The sequence below is a fragment of the Lipotes vexillifer genome, unplaced genomic scaffold, assembly GCF_000442215.2.
Source record: "Lipotes vexillifer unplaced genomic scaffold, Lipotes_vexillifer_v1.1 scaffold184, whole genome shotgun sequence".
NCBI lineage: Eukaryota > Metazoa > Chordata > Mammalia > Artiodactyla > Lipotidae > Lipotes > Lipotes vexillifer.
The window spans coordinates 1,672,720-1,687,602 of record NW_006783561.1 but is presented as its reverse complement, the minus strand read 5'-3'; the positions used below and the strand labels follow the sequence as shown (position 1 = coordinate 1,687,602).

Below are 14,883 nucleotides of genomic sequence, written 5' to 3'. Positions count from 1 at the left end.
TTCCTGAGCATATGTGCTGGGTGCTGGGGTTACAAGGATGAATGAAATAGCATAGGCCCTGCTTTTCGTGACTTATACCCAGTGGGCCTCAATCTTCTTACTTGTACAATGTATTACCTGTAGTAATATATTGATATTTACTGTATCTTGAGCACCAACTAAGTGCTGGGACTGGACTAAATGATGTTATGTGTATCTTGTTGAATCCTAACAGCCATCCTATGAGGTTGGTATCACCACTTTATAATTGTTTAGTCACTGAGGCTTTAATTTCAAGAAGCTCACGGTCACATAGCTAGGAAAGAGACACTTGGTTAAAACCCAGTCTCTGACTCTATAGCGTTTCCACTGTTGCCCTCTGCTTTACATAGTCCCAGGGGCCATTATGAAATTAAGTGAGATAATGCAGTAGAAGCTTCTAGCTCGGTGCCCAGCACATAATAATACTCAACAGAACGTTGTTACCTGAGATGTGCTGGGATCTCAAAGGGCCCTGAGCAATCTTTAGCCTGCTCTCATCACACTGCCTTGAGGTTTGCTGGTGTCTTTCCACGCCCTCGTTAGGCAAGCGGGGACTGTGTCTCCTTTTTCTTGATGTCCCACTCCTGGACCATGTTCATGAGGGCTGCTTGAATGAACAAGCGACTAGCCACACCTGCCACCCACTAGCCTGGATGGAAGCTCCTGACATGGGGCTGGCCACTGGCTGTCCCCAACCCTGACGGCCCCCTCGCTCTGGTGGGGAAAGCCCCCGCCCTGCCCGCTCACCATGAGGCAAGGTGATGCTGGCTCCGTCCAGGATGGCCTGAGCCAGCTCGTGGTCGTTGGCCTCGGCTGCGTAGGCGGCAGCCTTGAGGGCATCCCAGATCTCCTTGCGGCCCTCGAAGGCGGGCGCTGTGTCCCAGAACTCGTCCCTCTTGCTCCGCAGCTGCCCGTCGGTCATTGGATAGTCGCTCTTCCACTTCAGCCGCTCCTTCTTCAGGGGCTCGTTGCGTCCTGGGCAGGACAGAAGGGAGAAGCTCAGTATCTAGAAAGCCAGGGCTGTGGTCCACCCTCTCCCAGCCCTGCCTCCCTGGCCCTCACTGCAGTGGCTCCTGAACATTCGGGTCTCCGGGCCCTTTCCTGGAGTCAGGGAAGAGTCTGGAAACTGCACACACCCAACCTGGGGGTGTAAACCACTTCTGTTAGCAAACGCAGCACGCACTGCCTTTGTTGTTGTTGCTGCTGCTGTTTAAGTCTTAATTTTACTCTCTTTCTTTGATAATAAAGTAGGACGTGTTCAGTATTTTTTTAAAATCTGTAAAGAATGTAAAACATTTAAAATCTGAAAAAGATAACTGCCACTGTTTACGGAGCCAGCTTGTGCCAGATCACAGGCTAGGCATTTTAGCCTCAAAATGAGCCGGCAGATGGGGAAACTGAGACCCAAAGAGCTTGTCATTGGTCTAAAGCCACACAGGTACCAATTTAATGCCAGGCTTTCTGACTCAGAAGGCCACCCTCTGACCACTGTCTGTACCGTGCTGCCACTGGGGAAAACTTACTTAAGAATTCCACCATTCAGAAGTAACTACTGCTGACACTTAGACATATTTCCTTCCAGCTTTCTTTCCCCCATTTTTCTCAGTAGAGTTGGGCTCATATCATACAATTTATTTTAAAAATATTCCTTGTTATAAAGAGGATTTAAAGTGTTTTCATGCTGATACACAACTTTCTGTTTATTTCACACTTATATTACTGCCCATGTATATTCCCATGACTACAAATTATAAACGTTTTTAATGTCTTGTTATTAATGTTCCACTATAAAGTTACAAAGAATGTTTTTAGAACCATAACCAACCAACCAAAAACTCCCCGCAGCCTCTGAAGAGGAAAACAATTCTGTTAAATGTCATCATTCTTGTTACCCAGCTCCAAGACAACTCCAGACCTCAGTCAAGATTGAGGGAGGAAGCATCTCTCAAAGGCTTTAGGAAGCTCAGTCACCTCAAGGCTGGAGGCAGAATGAGCCACAGGAGAGTGAGGTCTAGAGTACTTGGCTCCCGCTATAACTCAGATCCTGGGTGAGATGCGGAACTAAAGCTGAGGACTGCCCCCATGGGCTGGGGCAGGAGTGGCGGCTCCTCAGGGGAAGAGAAGGACATTCGCTGTCTACCAACTGTGTGACAGAAAACTGTGTAAGCGCTTTACTTATATATATCATCCCATTTCAGCCTTCCAATGGCTTTAGGTGGTAGGTGTTATTATTACTGCTTCGCAGATTATGGGACAGGCAGCGAGATGAAATGACTCGCCCGAGGTCACACAGTAAGTGACAGAGTGAGAGTTCCACCTCAGGTGAGACGGAATCCACGAACGGCCCTCCTGTGGGTTTGCCGCTGCCAGTGCAGACAGAAAACTCTCAAGCCGGACATTTAATCTGAAGTGTTCCTAGGTTAGCCGAAGGAAATGCAAATCCTCTTTGTAGGAAAATAACTTCAAACCAGGCCTCAAAGAATTCCTGAGATGAAGTTCCAAGAAAAACAAATAATAAGGTCATAGTTTTCTTGTTTTTGTTTTTGTTTTTTAATCACAGCATACAAAGAAACAAGGCAATATGAGTCTGAGCCAGCAAAAACAACAGGCAAAAGAATCAGACTCACAAAGACTTCAGATATGGGATTTACAGACACAGATTACAAAATAACTGAGTTTAAGAAATGAGAGCCTTAAAAATATGAAGAGGGTATGGGAAAAACACCCACATAACTGTCATCAGAAGCGTTCTGTGTGAGCAGTAGAGAAGCACTAGAGATTTTTCTTTATAAGGGGCTACTGATAAATGATGCTGGGACTACACGTTCTCCATATAGAAAAACATGCAACAGGAGCCCTACCTCACGCCAGCCACAAAAATCAAAGCCAGGTGGCTCGGGACTTCCGTGGTGGTGCAGTGGTTAAGAATCTGCACTGCCTGCCAGTGCAGGGGACATGGGTTCGAGCCCAGGTCCGGGAAGATCCCACATGCCGCGGAGCAACTAAGCCCGTGCGCCACAACTACTGAGCCTGTGCTCTAGAGTCCACGAGCCACAACTACTGAGCCCGCGTGCTGCAACTCCTGAAGTCCACGTGCTGTAACTCCTGAAGCCCGCGTGCCTAGAGCCCGTGCTCCGCAACAAGAGAAGCCACCGCAATGAGAAGCCCGCGCACCTCAGCGAAGAGTAGCCCCAGTTCACCGCAACCAGAGAAAGCCCGCACGCGGCAATGAAGACCCAACGCAGCCAAAAATAAATTAAAAGAAAGATAAAGAAAAAAAAGCCAGATGGCTCAAAGGTTTAAGTGTGAACGACAGAAAGGAGGCAGAAAGGCAGCACAGAAAATGACAGTATTGTCCATGTGCTTTTTTGAAAAGGTTTGGCCTGGAGGTGTTTCTGCCTGGATCAATCAAGTAGCTCTGCATCATGATTTCTGACCCCCTTTCTCTTTGATCCTTTAGCATTGATGACTCCCTGACAAGAGCTTTGATCCAACAGGACTCACAGGCATTATGCAGTGACACCCTCGGGACCTCTGGGGTGCGGCATTTCTGCCCCTCCACTCAAGGACCCAGACGTCAGGGCTTTTTAACTTCTTGAGCTGTTTTCTAAAGTTTTCCTTTCTCCTTCCTCTTTGCCAGATGTCACTTCTTACTGGTCTCCATCTAACTGCAGCTCCTATTGGGTAGAGGTCAGGCCCAGCTACTGGGCCACTCCTAATCTGCTGAGAGTTGAGAAAGCTTTGTCAGCACTGTCAAAATTGAGCATATGGCTCTAGGAAAGAGGCTTCCTAAAGAAGAAGGAGACTAGGCTTCAGGACATGTGTTGCTCCTGCTCAGATGCCCCACCACCCCCTTACTTAAATGGTCAGGTTTTGGTTCTGTCCCTGACAATCAAGGTTGCTGGACTGGTGACCTCAGGACACCTGACATGTAACTGTGTATGCATGCATCTCACTCTTTCTTTAATATGAACACAGCCCCATGGTGTCACCTTTCAAAGCTGTCACCTCAGGAGGCCCCCAGTACCTGAGGGATGCTTTGCTCGAATACCTGGCCTTCAGAGTCCCCTCCCCTCCACACGGAGAACAGCATGCTTTCCTGTCTGCGCTGTCAGAGACACACTTCTCACCCCAGGATGGACACGATGCCGGTGAGCCTCCCCAAGTATTAACTGCATCTCCATCACCCAAGACACAAGGGCTTAAAATTTCTTCACCCTGCACGCTGGTCCTTTCAGGCTGAAAATATGAGAAAATATTAGAATGGGGTGGGAAGGGGGAGGGTTGATGTAAGAAAAGGGCAGCAGGAGCCCAGCTGTCTCAGCTGTCACTGCACTTCTTCGCCAGCAGGGGGCAGGCACAGCACATCTGGGCCAGGGGCTGGCTCCCTTCACAGTGAGTCAAACACAACACAAAAATATCCAGCAAAGTTCCCCAGGCCCAAGGCAAGCATGCATAAGAGACATGCCAAAATGTTCAGATCCCTACACATTAATGCTTACAATTTTAGGCACAAATATAGACAAAACAGAAAAGGAAGTTTTTACTCCAAACATTAAAAAAAAGCAAATTGATGATGAGTGTTTTAAATTTCATTTACTTAAAAAAAAAAATGATGTTTTATAGTTAGTTGAGTCAAAAAATATTGGGCAGTGGAAGGGGTGTGAACACTTTTATATGCTGTACAAATTGCTACAAACTTTCTGGAGGGTATTTGCTATGATACCAAAAAACTTAAAAGTGTGCATCCCTTTGGCTCACCGATTTGGTTTCTAAGAAAGTATTCTAAGAAAATAATCACAAGCGTGTGGGGAAAGTTCATCTACAAAGCTATTTAGCTCAACACGGTTTTCTAGAAATAAACTAAATGCACAGGAGGAAGTCTACGTTAACACCTGTGCATCCCTAGCAGCCATTCTGTAATGGGGCAGAAGGAGGCTGAGCAACATGGGGAAATGTGCATTATACAGTGAAAAAAAAAAAAAGGTTAGAGAACAGCCAGTGCACTGTGCTCCAGTTTTTATTTCTAAAAACGTATGTAGGGCTTCCCTGGTGGCGCAGTGGTTGAGAGTCCGCCTGCCGATGCAGGGGACACGGGTTCGTGCCCCTGTCCGGGAGGATTCCACATGCCGCGGAGCGGCTGGGCCCGTGAGCCATGGCCACTGAGCCTGCGAGTCCGGAGCCTGTGCTCCGCAACAGGAGAGGCCACAACAGTGAGAGGCCCGTGTACCGCAAAAAAAAAAAAAAAAAAGTATGTAATATTATATATATTAAAAAGATTGGAAGGATTTACACCAAAATGTTAACAGTGGTTATATCTGATTGGCAGTTACCAATGATTTTATTTTGCTGTTATTTTCCAAGTTTCCAACAATAAGCATTAATTACTTTAGTAATAAGAATAATACAATGAAAGTTGTTGACAAGTATAAAGGGTACATAAAGTTCTGAGGAGCAGCCACAGAAAAGGAGGAAGAGTTTGGGGAGCTGAGGGGTGGGGTTTGAAGGTGGTGGTGAATTGAGAGCCCAAGGCCCACAGCCTCTAGGATTTCAGTTGCTGGCAGCTCTGGGTGACTCTGTTCAGGGCCAGGCAGGCTCTGTTGGTTTCAACAGCAACAGCAGCAGCAGCATCTAGTGGCCTCTACTTATGTCTCCACCTGTCCTAGATAAGCTCCAGGTCAAAAACAGAGTAACAGAAATGGTCCTTATCCCCAGTGAAGTTGACAAAAGAGAGATTTAAAAAACAAAATAAAAGATCAAGGTACACACCTGTATGAGGAGGGACAAAACGCCCATGACAATCATGGGTCTCTGTGATTGTGGTGGGAAGGGAACTGAGCAGAGAATGTATGTTTCTGAGTAGACGCAAAAGCTGGGGTGTTGAGGGTTGCCTGAAACACCACTTGTGTTAGGACCTGCTGAGGTGCTGGTTAAAAAGGCAGCTTCGGACTTCCCTGGTGGTGCAGTGGTTAAGAATCCGCCTGCCAATGCAGGGGAAATGGGTTCGATCCCTGGTCCAGGAAGATCCCACGTTCCGCGGAGCAACTAAGCCCATGCGCCACAACTACTGAGCCTGTGATCTAGAGCCCACGAGCCACAACTACTGAGCCCACGCGCTGCAACTACTGAAGCCCGCACGCTCTAGGGCCCGTGTGCCACAACTACTGAGCCCGCGTGCCACAACTACTGAAGCCCATGCTCCTAGAGCCCATGCTCCGCAACAAGAGATGCCACCGCAGTGAGAAGCCCGTGTACCACAATGAAGAGTAGCCCTCGCTTGCTGCAACTAGAGAAAGCCTGCGTGCAGCAACAAAGACCCAACGGAGCCAAAAAAAAAAAAAAACCCAAAAAACAAAAACAGAAAGGCAGCTTCCCAGGGCCCACCTCAGACCCACTGAGCCAGAGGTGCAGGGCTAGGCTAGAGTAGGTACTCAGTTCTGATTGAAGAACGCCACTTGTGAGCATGGCAAAACAAAGTGGAAATGGCCCGCTCATCCACATGTGAACATCAGCTAGTTCAACGGATCGCCTCCAAAGTTGCTGCTGAGAGCAGATTCAGAGGGTAAAGGGGGAAGAGAGCGAGAGGGCACGATGTCTGGGTTGGGGGAGGATAATGATGGTGGACACTGTGGTTTGGCCTGGATAATGAATGGTGTCTGGCAATACCACCCCCAAGGGACGGTGGTGAAAGGAGAGTGAGAGAGAGCACACTAAAGATCCTTTCCAATTTGCATAGAGCTGGAGTGCCTCTATGAGCGTGTGTGCGTATGTGTGTGATTCACACTGCTTAACTCAGAATAACTACACAAGAGGGGATTCTCAAGAACCCACGGAAGGACAGCGGGCCTGGCTGCTTCCCTCTGAATATCCCTGGCCCAGTGCACGTTCTCAGCAAGTGTCTGCTGAGTTGAAAATGGAACTGACAAATGCACAGTGAACGGTGTGGGAGCATGGTGGAGGAATCACAGCTGAGAGAAGCAGTGGGCAGGCAGGGGGAAGCGGGAGAAGGGTCTGCCGTGAGGGAAAAGTCAGGCAGTCCCTTTGCTTGTTGATCTCAGACCCCAAGAGATCCTTATTGTGGCCTCGGGGACTGGCACATCTGAGTCACTGGGACGTGACACCAAGTCTGAGACCAGCCGAGGGAACCAGAGATTTCCCAGGAGAGTCAGTCCACCCAAGCCAGGAGACGGCCCTATTTATACCTGTGGCAATCCCCAAGCTCTATTTCCACACTCGGTTACCAAGCTGCATACCCAGGTCCCTGCTCCAGGGATGGGGCCAGCCATGTTCTCCCCAGAAGTACTGATTACGTGACAAGCCTGGGCTTGCTCTGGCTGGTGGGAGAGATGAGGCTTCAGGCAGAAGAAGGGACAAGGGCCTCCCCATCCCAACAGCCTGGGCTGCAATGGCCCTTTGACCAGGATGCAGACTCCAATCTCTCCTCCCCTCCCCTTCCGCCCTGGCAGTCACAGCTGGGCTGCAGGGGGCTGGAGAGATGTGGCTGAAGTATGGCACCTGGCAGAGGGGATAAGAGATTCAAGAGAACAGCAGGCCCAGAAAAGGATCAGCCCAGCCAAGGAGGGTGCAGGCAGGGGAAGCAGAGCGCAGGTAATCCCTTCAGGAAGCACAGTATTTATAGTTAGACTTAGCCCAGGATGACCCTCAGAGCCTGGGTAACCTTCAAAAGGAAAGTGCTAGCCCAGCTCTGCTCAGCTGGGGCCTCCCCACCTGGCCTCTTTACAGCCTGGGCCCATCTTCCCCATTCATTCCCTCAGGCCCAGCTCTAGGGTTCAGGGAGGGAAAGGGGTGGAGCCAGTTGCTAAGTGACAGCCCAGGTTTCCTAAACTGCATCCCTTCCTAGGGCACGTTGGGTCCCAGGGGTCCTGGGCAGGGTTGAAGGACTCGAGGCTCCTCTGGGAGCCCTGAACTCAGCTCTGTGATGGCGCCCAGCCTGGGGCAACTGCAGTTCCCTGAAATGGTCCAGTTTGTCCCCCTGAGGCTGGGACCACCTCCAGTTCATCACTCGCATCCTGGGGACAGGCCCTGGTCTGGCACACAGCAGGTCTCAACCACCGTTTGCCCAATGAATGAGTGAATAAAGTGAACAAGCCATCTGGGAAAAGTGGGAGGAGCTGGAGAGGGCAGAGGCCAGATCAGAGACGGGGAGCAGAAGAAATCTGCTGGAAGAAATCCCAGCAAGGGAGACAGGCAAAAGACAGTGGGTGGCAGAAGTGGCAGTCCAGGAGGGACAAGACGAGTTCTGGAGGTGTACAGTGAGGAAACCTGCAGGAGAATGAGGGCCTGGGTGTCAGAAACCATGCCCAGTGAGGGCCTGGAAGCTTCGTGGCAACGGGAGAGACGAAAGTGCAGCCAAGAAAAATAACCCTACCCAGAGCCCCCCTGCTTGGGCGGCTGTGAGTGTGGACAAGAGAGCACACAGAACCGTGGAGACAGTGTGCGCTTTCACTGTGCTTGCACACAACGCACACATTTACTGGGGCGGACTCAGCGGAGCAGGCCTTTTATCTGCTTTCTGCTCTATGCCCCCAGCCCGGGGCCCCCGGCTGAGAGGCCAGGCAGGGCGAAAGGTGGCATCCCAGGCTGGGCTCTGACCAACTCTCCCGCTCACCCAAGCTGACTTCCCCCAGCCGTCCCCCTGTCCCATTTCCTGAGGGAAAACTGGAAAACAGGCCTTTCTGATCTCTACAAACAGAACCCCCAAATCCCCAGGGCCTACTCTGGGATCCAGCCTGCTATACAATCAACAGCTCCTTTTCTGGGACTGGCTGGGAAAGAATGATGTATTTCATAAGCAGAGTTATAAAACATCAGGTGTTTGGGAAATGACAGTGATTCTTCTTGTTTTAAGTTCATATGAGTTAAAAACAAAAACAAAAACCCAGCCTGTTCCTTTCCTGTAGTGAATATATTCCCATCTTCTTCATGTGCTGGTTTTTGTTCCCAGGTGTAACAAAGTCCCGGCCTGAATGTGAACAGTTCCAGGACTACCAGCTCTAGAAAGAACCTAGATTACAGATAACCATGACTTGAGACACATTAGCATAGGCTCTCTCTCCAATCTGGCTACTTACTTATGCATGGGCTTCAGAGATGGATGGGGTGGGGGTGGGGGCTGCTTTGGCTACTGACCACCTGTGTGAGTGCAGGGGCCCAACTCATCATTCCAAGCCTCAATGCTCCCGTCCGTAAAGAGGACGTGACTCCCACCTCATGGGACTGCTGCAAGGATTGCAGAGACCACCCTGCCCAGTACTTAAAAGACGGTAGCTATTGTAATTAGTGAGCAAGCCGAGTCAATCGTGCTCATTATCATTACGCAATTAACAGAATGAAAGGTTACCATCTTTTTTTCCTTTTCCGTAAAGTTGCTGTGATTTTGAAAACTGTGAAAACCCCTGCTGTAGTGAACTCTTGGTCTCTGCCTCCCCCAGTGCAGTAGGATGCAGGGGTTAATGAGGTTAAGTTTGACAGGGACAAAAGAGCGGGCTTGATGATTGCCCGCTTCCCTGTTCGGCTGCACAGCATAGGGTCAGCACTTTTCCTGGGGCAGAAGAGTGAGGATGGCGGCTAATAAGTAAAACAGGAACTCCCCAGAGGTTGCTAGAAAGGTCTCCGGTATCTGGCCAGCTCCCCTTGCTACCTCAGGACTCTAGGGAGGAGAGACAGGTCATCTCTACCACTGCTTTCTACAGCCCTGCTGTCAAGGAGGGTCCCCGCAGGGAGGATCCAGACCAGCACCAGCTTGGCAGCCAGGTGCCTAGAGGCCTGACTTCTGACACCCAAGACTCTGTCCCCCTGGGTGTCAAGCGCCACCTGTGCTTCACTCAGACATGCGCCACTCCACCAGGGCAGGTCCCCCAGAGCATGGCAGAATCCTGAAGCCAGGAGTGACCTTAAAGTCATTTACTCTAGCCCCTTCATTTTACAGATGAGGAAACCGAGGCTCTGAGAAGTGATGTGACCTGTCCGAAAACCCACAGCTTTTGCCCATGTGTGTGTCGGGGTGGGGGGATGGTAAATTGTTTCTATCAAACACTCCACTGCCAGTGAAAGCTCAATTATAACTAGAACATTAAAATGATAGGCCTTTGACCCAAAGATGATGAAAACTCCAACAGGAAAAGCAGTAAGCAGAACACACTTCAAGAGCAAGAGTGGAAGAGTTACGAGTCAGTCTGTTCCCACTAGGAAAGAACAAAATCTAAGAGCGGGGCCTTCCCAGGACTCCAGGGCCTGACTGTGCATCCAGGTCTCCTGTGGGCTAGACAGAAACACAGACTCAGGCACTAGCCCAAGACTCTACTTCCGCATGGCTGGTTTGGGGCTCAGTGATGGAGACCAACCTCCCACCCGTATGACCCTCCTGCGGGGGGCAATTCAGCCTCTGTGGGCACTTCTGGAGACACTCACTATGCCAGGAGGAAACCTATCCCATTGCTGGATGGATCAAATGGTTAGAAAGTTAAGTGTTATAGTCACCCTTCACTGAGCACTAACTATGTAGCAGGCAGCAGGACAGAGAAACAGAGACCGAAGGTCCAGATTTTGGAGTCAGACACACCAGGGTTTTAACATCAGCCCCATCATAAATTAGCTAAGTGACCTTGGGTAAATGTCTTAAGCTTTCTAGTCTCCTCTTCTGAGAAGCAGGGAGTTAGTAACGGCCCACTTCTTAGGGAGGTTGGGAGGACTGAAAATCTACACATATATATTACGTTAGCTAATAGGATCAAGAAGATTATATAAAATAAATCAACTCACCTAACACCCCACACCCTAGGCGCAGTCTCCCTAGCTCTTCAGGTTATTTCCTCAGCCTGAAGACAGACAGACAGACACACACACACACACACACACACACACCCCAGCACCGTACTTGCTACAGAGGAGGCACTATTATTGTTTTTGCCATTATTAAGATTATTATGTTGACCTGGAATCCACTGGCTCTGCTCTCTGGAATGACACAGAACAAGTCACCACGACTGTCACAGGGTGACACTTTGCTCTTCTCCAGATTGAAGATCCCTGTTCCCTCTACTGTTACTCCAGCTTCCTTACCATCCCATCCACCCTCCTCTCAACTAACCAACTCACCTAACAGCCCATGTGAGATCTGCCCAGCACCAAGCCTCCCTGGGCTCTGGCTTCCTCTGCCTGAGTGCCAGCCCCTCTGCCTCCACAGCAAACTCGACAGCGAGTCTTCCCAGCACTGCTGCGGCTAGAAAAGACCCCACAACCCTTCCCCTGGCTGTGCCTCTATACCCTCTCTGGCCTGGTGTTAGTTTACAGTCCACACCCTGTCTTTCTCTCCGGCTTGTCTTAAGTGGGTGAACTTGGAGTGAGAAGGCCTGAGTCTGTTTCCATCGCAGCCTGTGCCAGGTGACCTGGGGCATGGCCCTGCACTCTCCAAACACATCTGCCCAATTCTGTGTACCTCAGAGACGCTGAAATACTCCAGGGAGCTTCTGTGAGAAGTGCCTTGGTCAAGTGTGAGGTGTACACAGATGCCTGACATCCCTGAGATCTGGAACCCCACCTTTTTTAGGCTCACCCACTTCTTCACATGCCACAGCTCAGAGCCTGCAACATTCTGTTTGTGGATCAACAGAGAACTCCTCGTCTGAGCACGTTCATTCTCCTCCAAAGCCAGGCTCGGGCCTTGCAGGCAGCTAGCTGTGCCTGACTCATTCTTTCCCCTTCTTTCTCTACAGCCCGTGAATCACTGGCCCTGTCAGGCCAGCATCCCCCTTGTTTCCTTCCCATGCTTTGCCTGGTCCTGACCTCCATCCATCAGAGTGCAGGCCAGAAGCGTCTTCCCTCCGGGACCCACATGTACCTCACCCCCGGCCCCATGGGGTGTGACTGTCCCACACCGCCCTGAGTCACATGCTGACGTGTGTGCGTGTCCCCTGCACATTGTGCTGTCCCTTCAACTTGACCGTCAGCTCCTGGAGGGCAGGCTCTCGAGAGGCAATACAGGCATCAAAAACACAGCTGCCTGGGACCCAGCCCCAGGGATTCCGATTTAATTGCTCTGGGGTGTGGCCTGAGCATCAGAGGGGTTTAAAAGCTCTCCAGATGATTCTAATATGTGGCCAGGACTGACAAGCACTGATCTGGAACTAGGCTGGCTGCTTTGACTGTTTAATGAGGCCTCTGAGAGGGTCTGGCATGGGGGTACTCAGGGAGAACCCCAGGCCTGCGTGAGGCTGACCATCTGGACAGTCCTCTCAAGGCTCGCAGCCAGACTGGTCATAAGGCAAGGAGTAGATAGCTCAGGGGACCCTGTGCCTTGGGAAACCCGGCTGCAATGTCCAGAGGATACAGGGCTAGGGCCCTCTTTGCAGATAGGAGTGGGTAAGCCAAAACGAGAGGCCAACAGTAGGGCTTTGGAGTCAGACAGCCCTGGACTAGCTACCTCACACTCCTTACTAACAAGGAGGGCCCCTTCTCTCGCCACTACTCAGCCCGGGGCCTGTTCCCTCGAGCCTGTGCGGCCAGCATCCAGATACCCTTTTCTGTAGGGACACAGGCTGAGCCACAGACTTTTGGAGAGAAAATATGTAGCTCCAAGGCATTGGGGGACAGTGGAGAGCAGAGGGAGGGAGGTCCTGTTTCCTAACAAAACCCCCACCCTCTCCCCAGCTGCTCTGGGCGAGGAGAAGGGGAAAACCTGACTCATCAGTGCTGTGTGACTCATAGACCAACAAAACTTACTTGCCAGACCGGCAGGGAGGAGAGCCTACTGCTCCCACCACAACCGGCGGCCGTGGGCAGGTAAAGCCCATCCCTCCATCCCTGCCCACCACCAGCTGCCAGGCCTGAGTGGCGGCCTGGCAGGAGTGTCTTGCTCAGCTTGGCCCCCTGACAGCCACACCCTCCCGTGGCTGGTTCAGTAACTTACCAGCAAGGGGTGGTGCGGGGCTGGGAAGGGGAGAGAACTCAGAAGGTCTGGAACATAGAGAGGTGGCTTAGGGATCAGAGAGGACCTAGGTCTGACTCTCATGTCCACCCCCCTCACAGGTGTGAGCCCAGGCAGCTGAGCCTCTGGACTTCAGTTTCCACAACCATAAAATGGGAGCAATGACACCCACCTTAAAGAACTAGTGTAAGGATTAAACAAGGTACTGGCGATTCCCTGGTGGCGCAGTGGTTAAGAATCCGCCTGCCAATGCAGGGGACACGGATTTGAGCCCTGGTCCGGGAAGATCCCACATGCTGTGGAACAGCTAAGCCCATGCGTCACAACTACTGAGCCTGCGCTCTAGAGCCTGCGAGCCACAACTACTGAAGCCTGCACGCCTAGAGCCCTTGCTCCGCCAACGAGAAGCCACCGCAATGAGAAGCCCACACACCGCAACGAAGAGTAGCCCCCACTTGCCGCAACTAGAGAAAGCCCATGCGTAGCAACGAAGACCCAATGCGGCCAAAAATAAAAATAAATAAAATTAAATAAATAAATTTTTAAAAAAACAAAAACAAGGTACTGTGTGTAGTCTAGTATTGTGTGAGGCACCAAGTAGGGGCTCAAAAACGGCAGTGATTATTATTAGTCATGTAAGTACTAGACTTAGGATTATAGAGAGATTTTTTTACATCATTTCACTTAATCCTTACAACAACCCTGTATGGCAAATAATGTTACTCCCATCTTACAGATGAGGACGCTGAGGTTCAGGAACCCTGGAACAGTGGCAGGAATCCAGTGAGTGGTTTCAGATCCTCTCACTCTCAGCCCTCTCAGTGCTTGTCCCAGACCCTGTCCGGCATGCCATCTCCCCAGGGCAGTGAGAACGCCCTGGCTGGGGCTGGGAGTGGGGTGGGAGAGGAGGTGACCCCCTCTCCCCTCCGACACACACAATTTTTTTTTTAACATCTTTATTGGAGTATAATTGCTTTAGTGTGTTAGTGTGGCAGGAATCCAGTGAGTGGTTTCAGATCCTCTCACTCTCAGCCCTCTCAGTGCTTGTCCCAGACCCTGTCCGGCATGCCATCTCCCCAGGGCAGTGAGAACGCCCTGGCTGGGGCTGGGAGTGGGGTGGGAGAGGAGGTGACCCCCTCTCCCCTCCGACACACACAATTTTTTTTTTAACATCTTTATTGGAGTATAATTGCTTTACAATGGTGTGTTAGTTTCTGCTTTATGACACACACAGTTGACAGGCACAAAAGCACTTCTGCCTCTAGCCCAAAAGGGAAGGCCTAGCTGGAGGCACCACTGACCAGTCCTGTGTGTAGTGCAGCATTGCTGTCGGTCCTGCCCTGCCTCTCACTCAGCCTGGCTTGACTCTAACCCATGTGGTGCCTCCGGAAATTCACTCAGTGATGCCTGTGTGTGTGTTGGCCTCCATGCCAGGTGATGAGCTCTTCAAGGCAGCACCTAGTCTCGTTAGTGTTGGCACCTGAATGCCTAGCCCCTAGCCTGGGGCCAGCTAAGCAGCTCAGTCGGGCTGCCAAAAGCCTCAGACTCCAGGCCTGAGATGGAACCCTGGCTCTGCCACTTACTTTCATGACTTGGGCATGTTATGTAACGTTTGAGAATCTCAGTTTCCTCGCCTGGAAAATGGGAACAATAACCGTCACTACCTTACAGGGTTACGATGAGCACTATGGTAAATACCAGGACATTAATAATCATGGCTAACATGTATTAAGTTCTTATCATATGTCAGACACTGTTCTAAGCCCTTTACATGTTTTAAGCCACCTAATCCAAAGGTCACACAGCTATGTGGTGGGCTGGCTCTGAAACCCCTATGAGATGTGGCCTCTTGGACTTCCCTAGTGGTCCGCTGGTTAAGACTCTTTACTCCCAGTGCAGGGGGCCTGGGTTGGATC

The 14,883-nt window shown here is 50.7% G+C and overlaps 1 protein-coding gene across 1 annotated transcript in view; it reads right to left on the bottom strand.

The window, feature by feature from the left end:
* Positions 1 to 14,883, bottom strand: part of UBTD1 (ubiquitin domain containing 1) — a 51,998-nt gene that overhangs the window by 1,714 nt on the left and 35,401 nt on the right. The window contains exon 2 of the mRNA XM_007456216.1: positions 769 to 996. Within this exon, the coding sequence (XP_007456278.1) occupies positions 769 to 996 (228 nt within the window). The remainder of the gene's footprint in view (positions 1 to 768; positions 997 to 14,883) is intronic.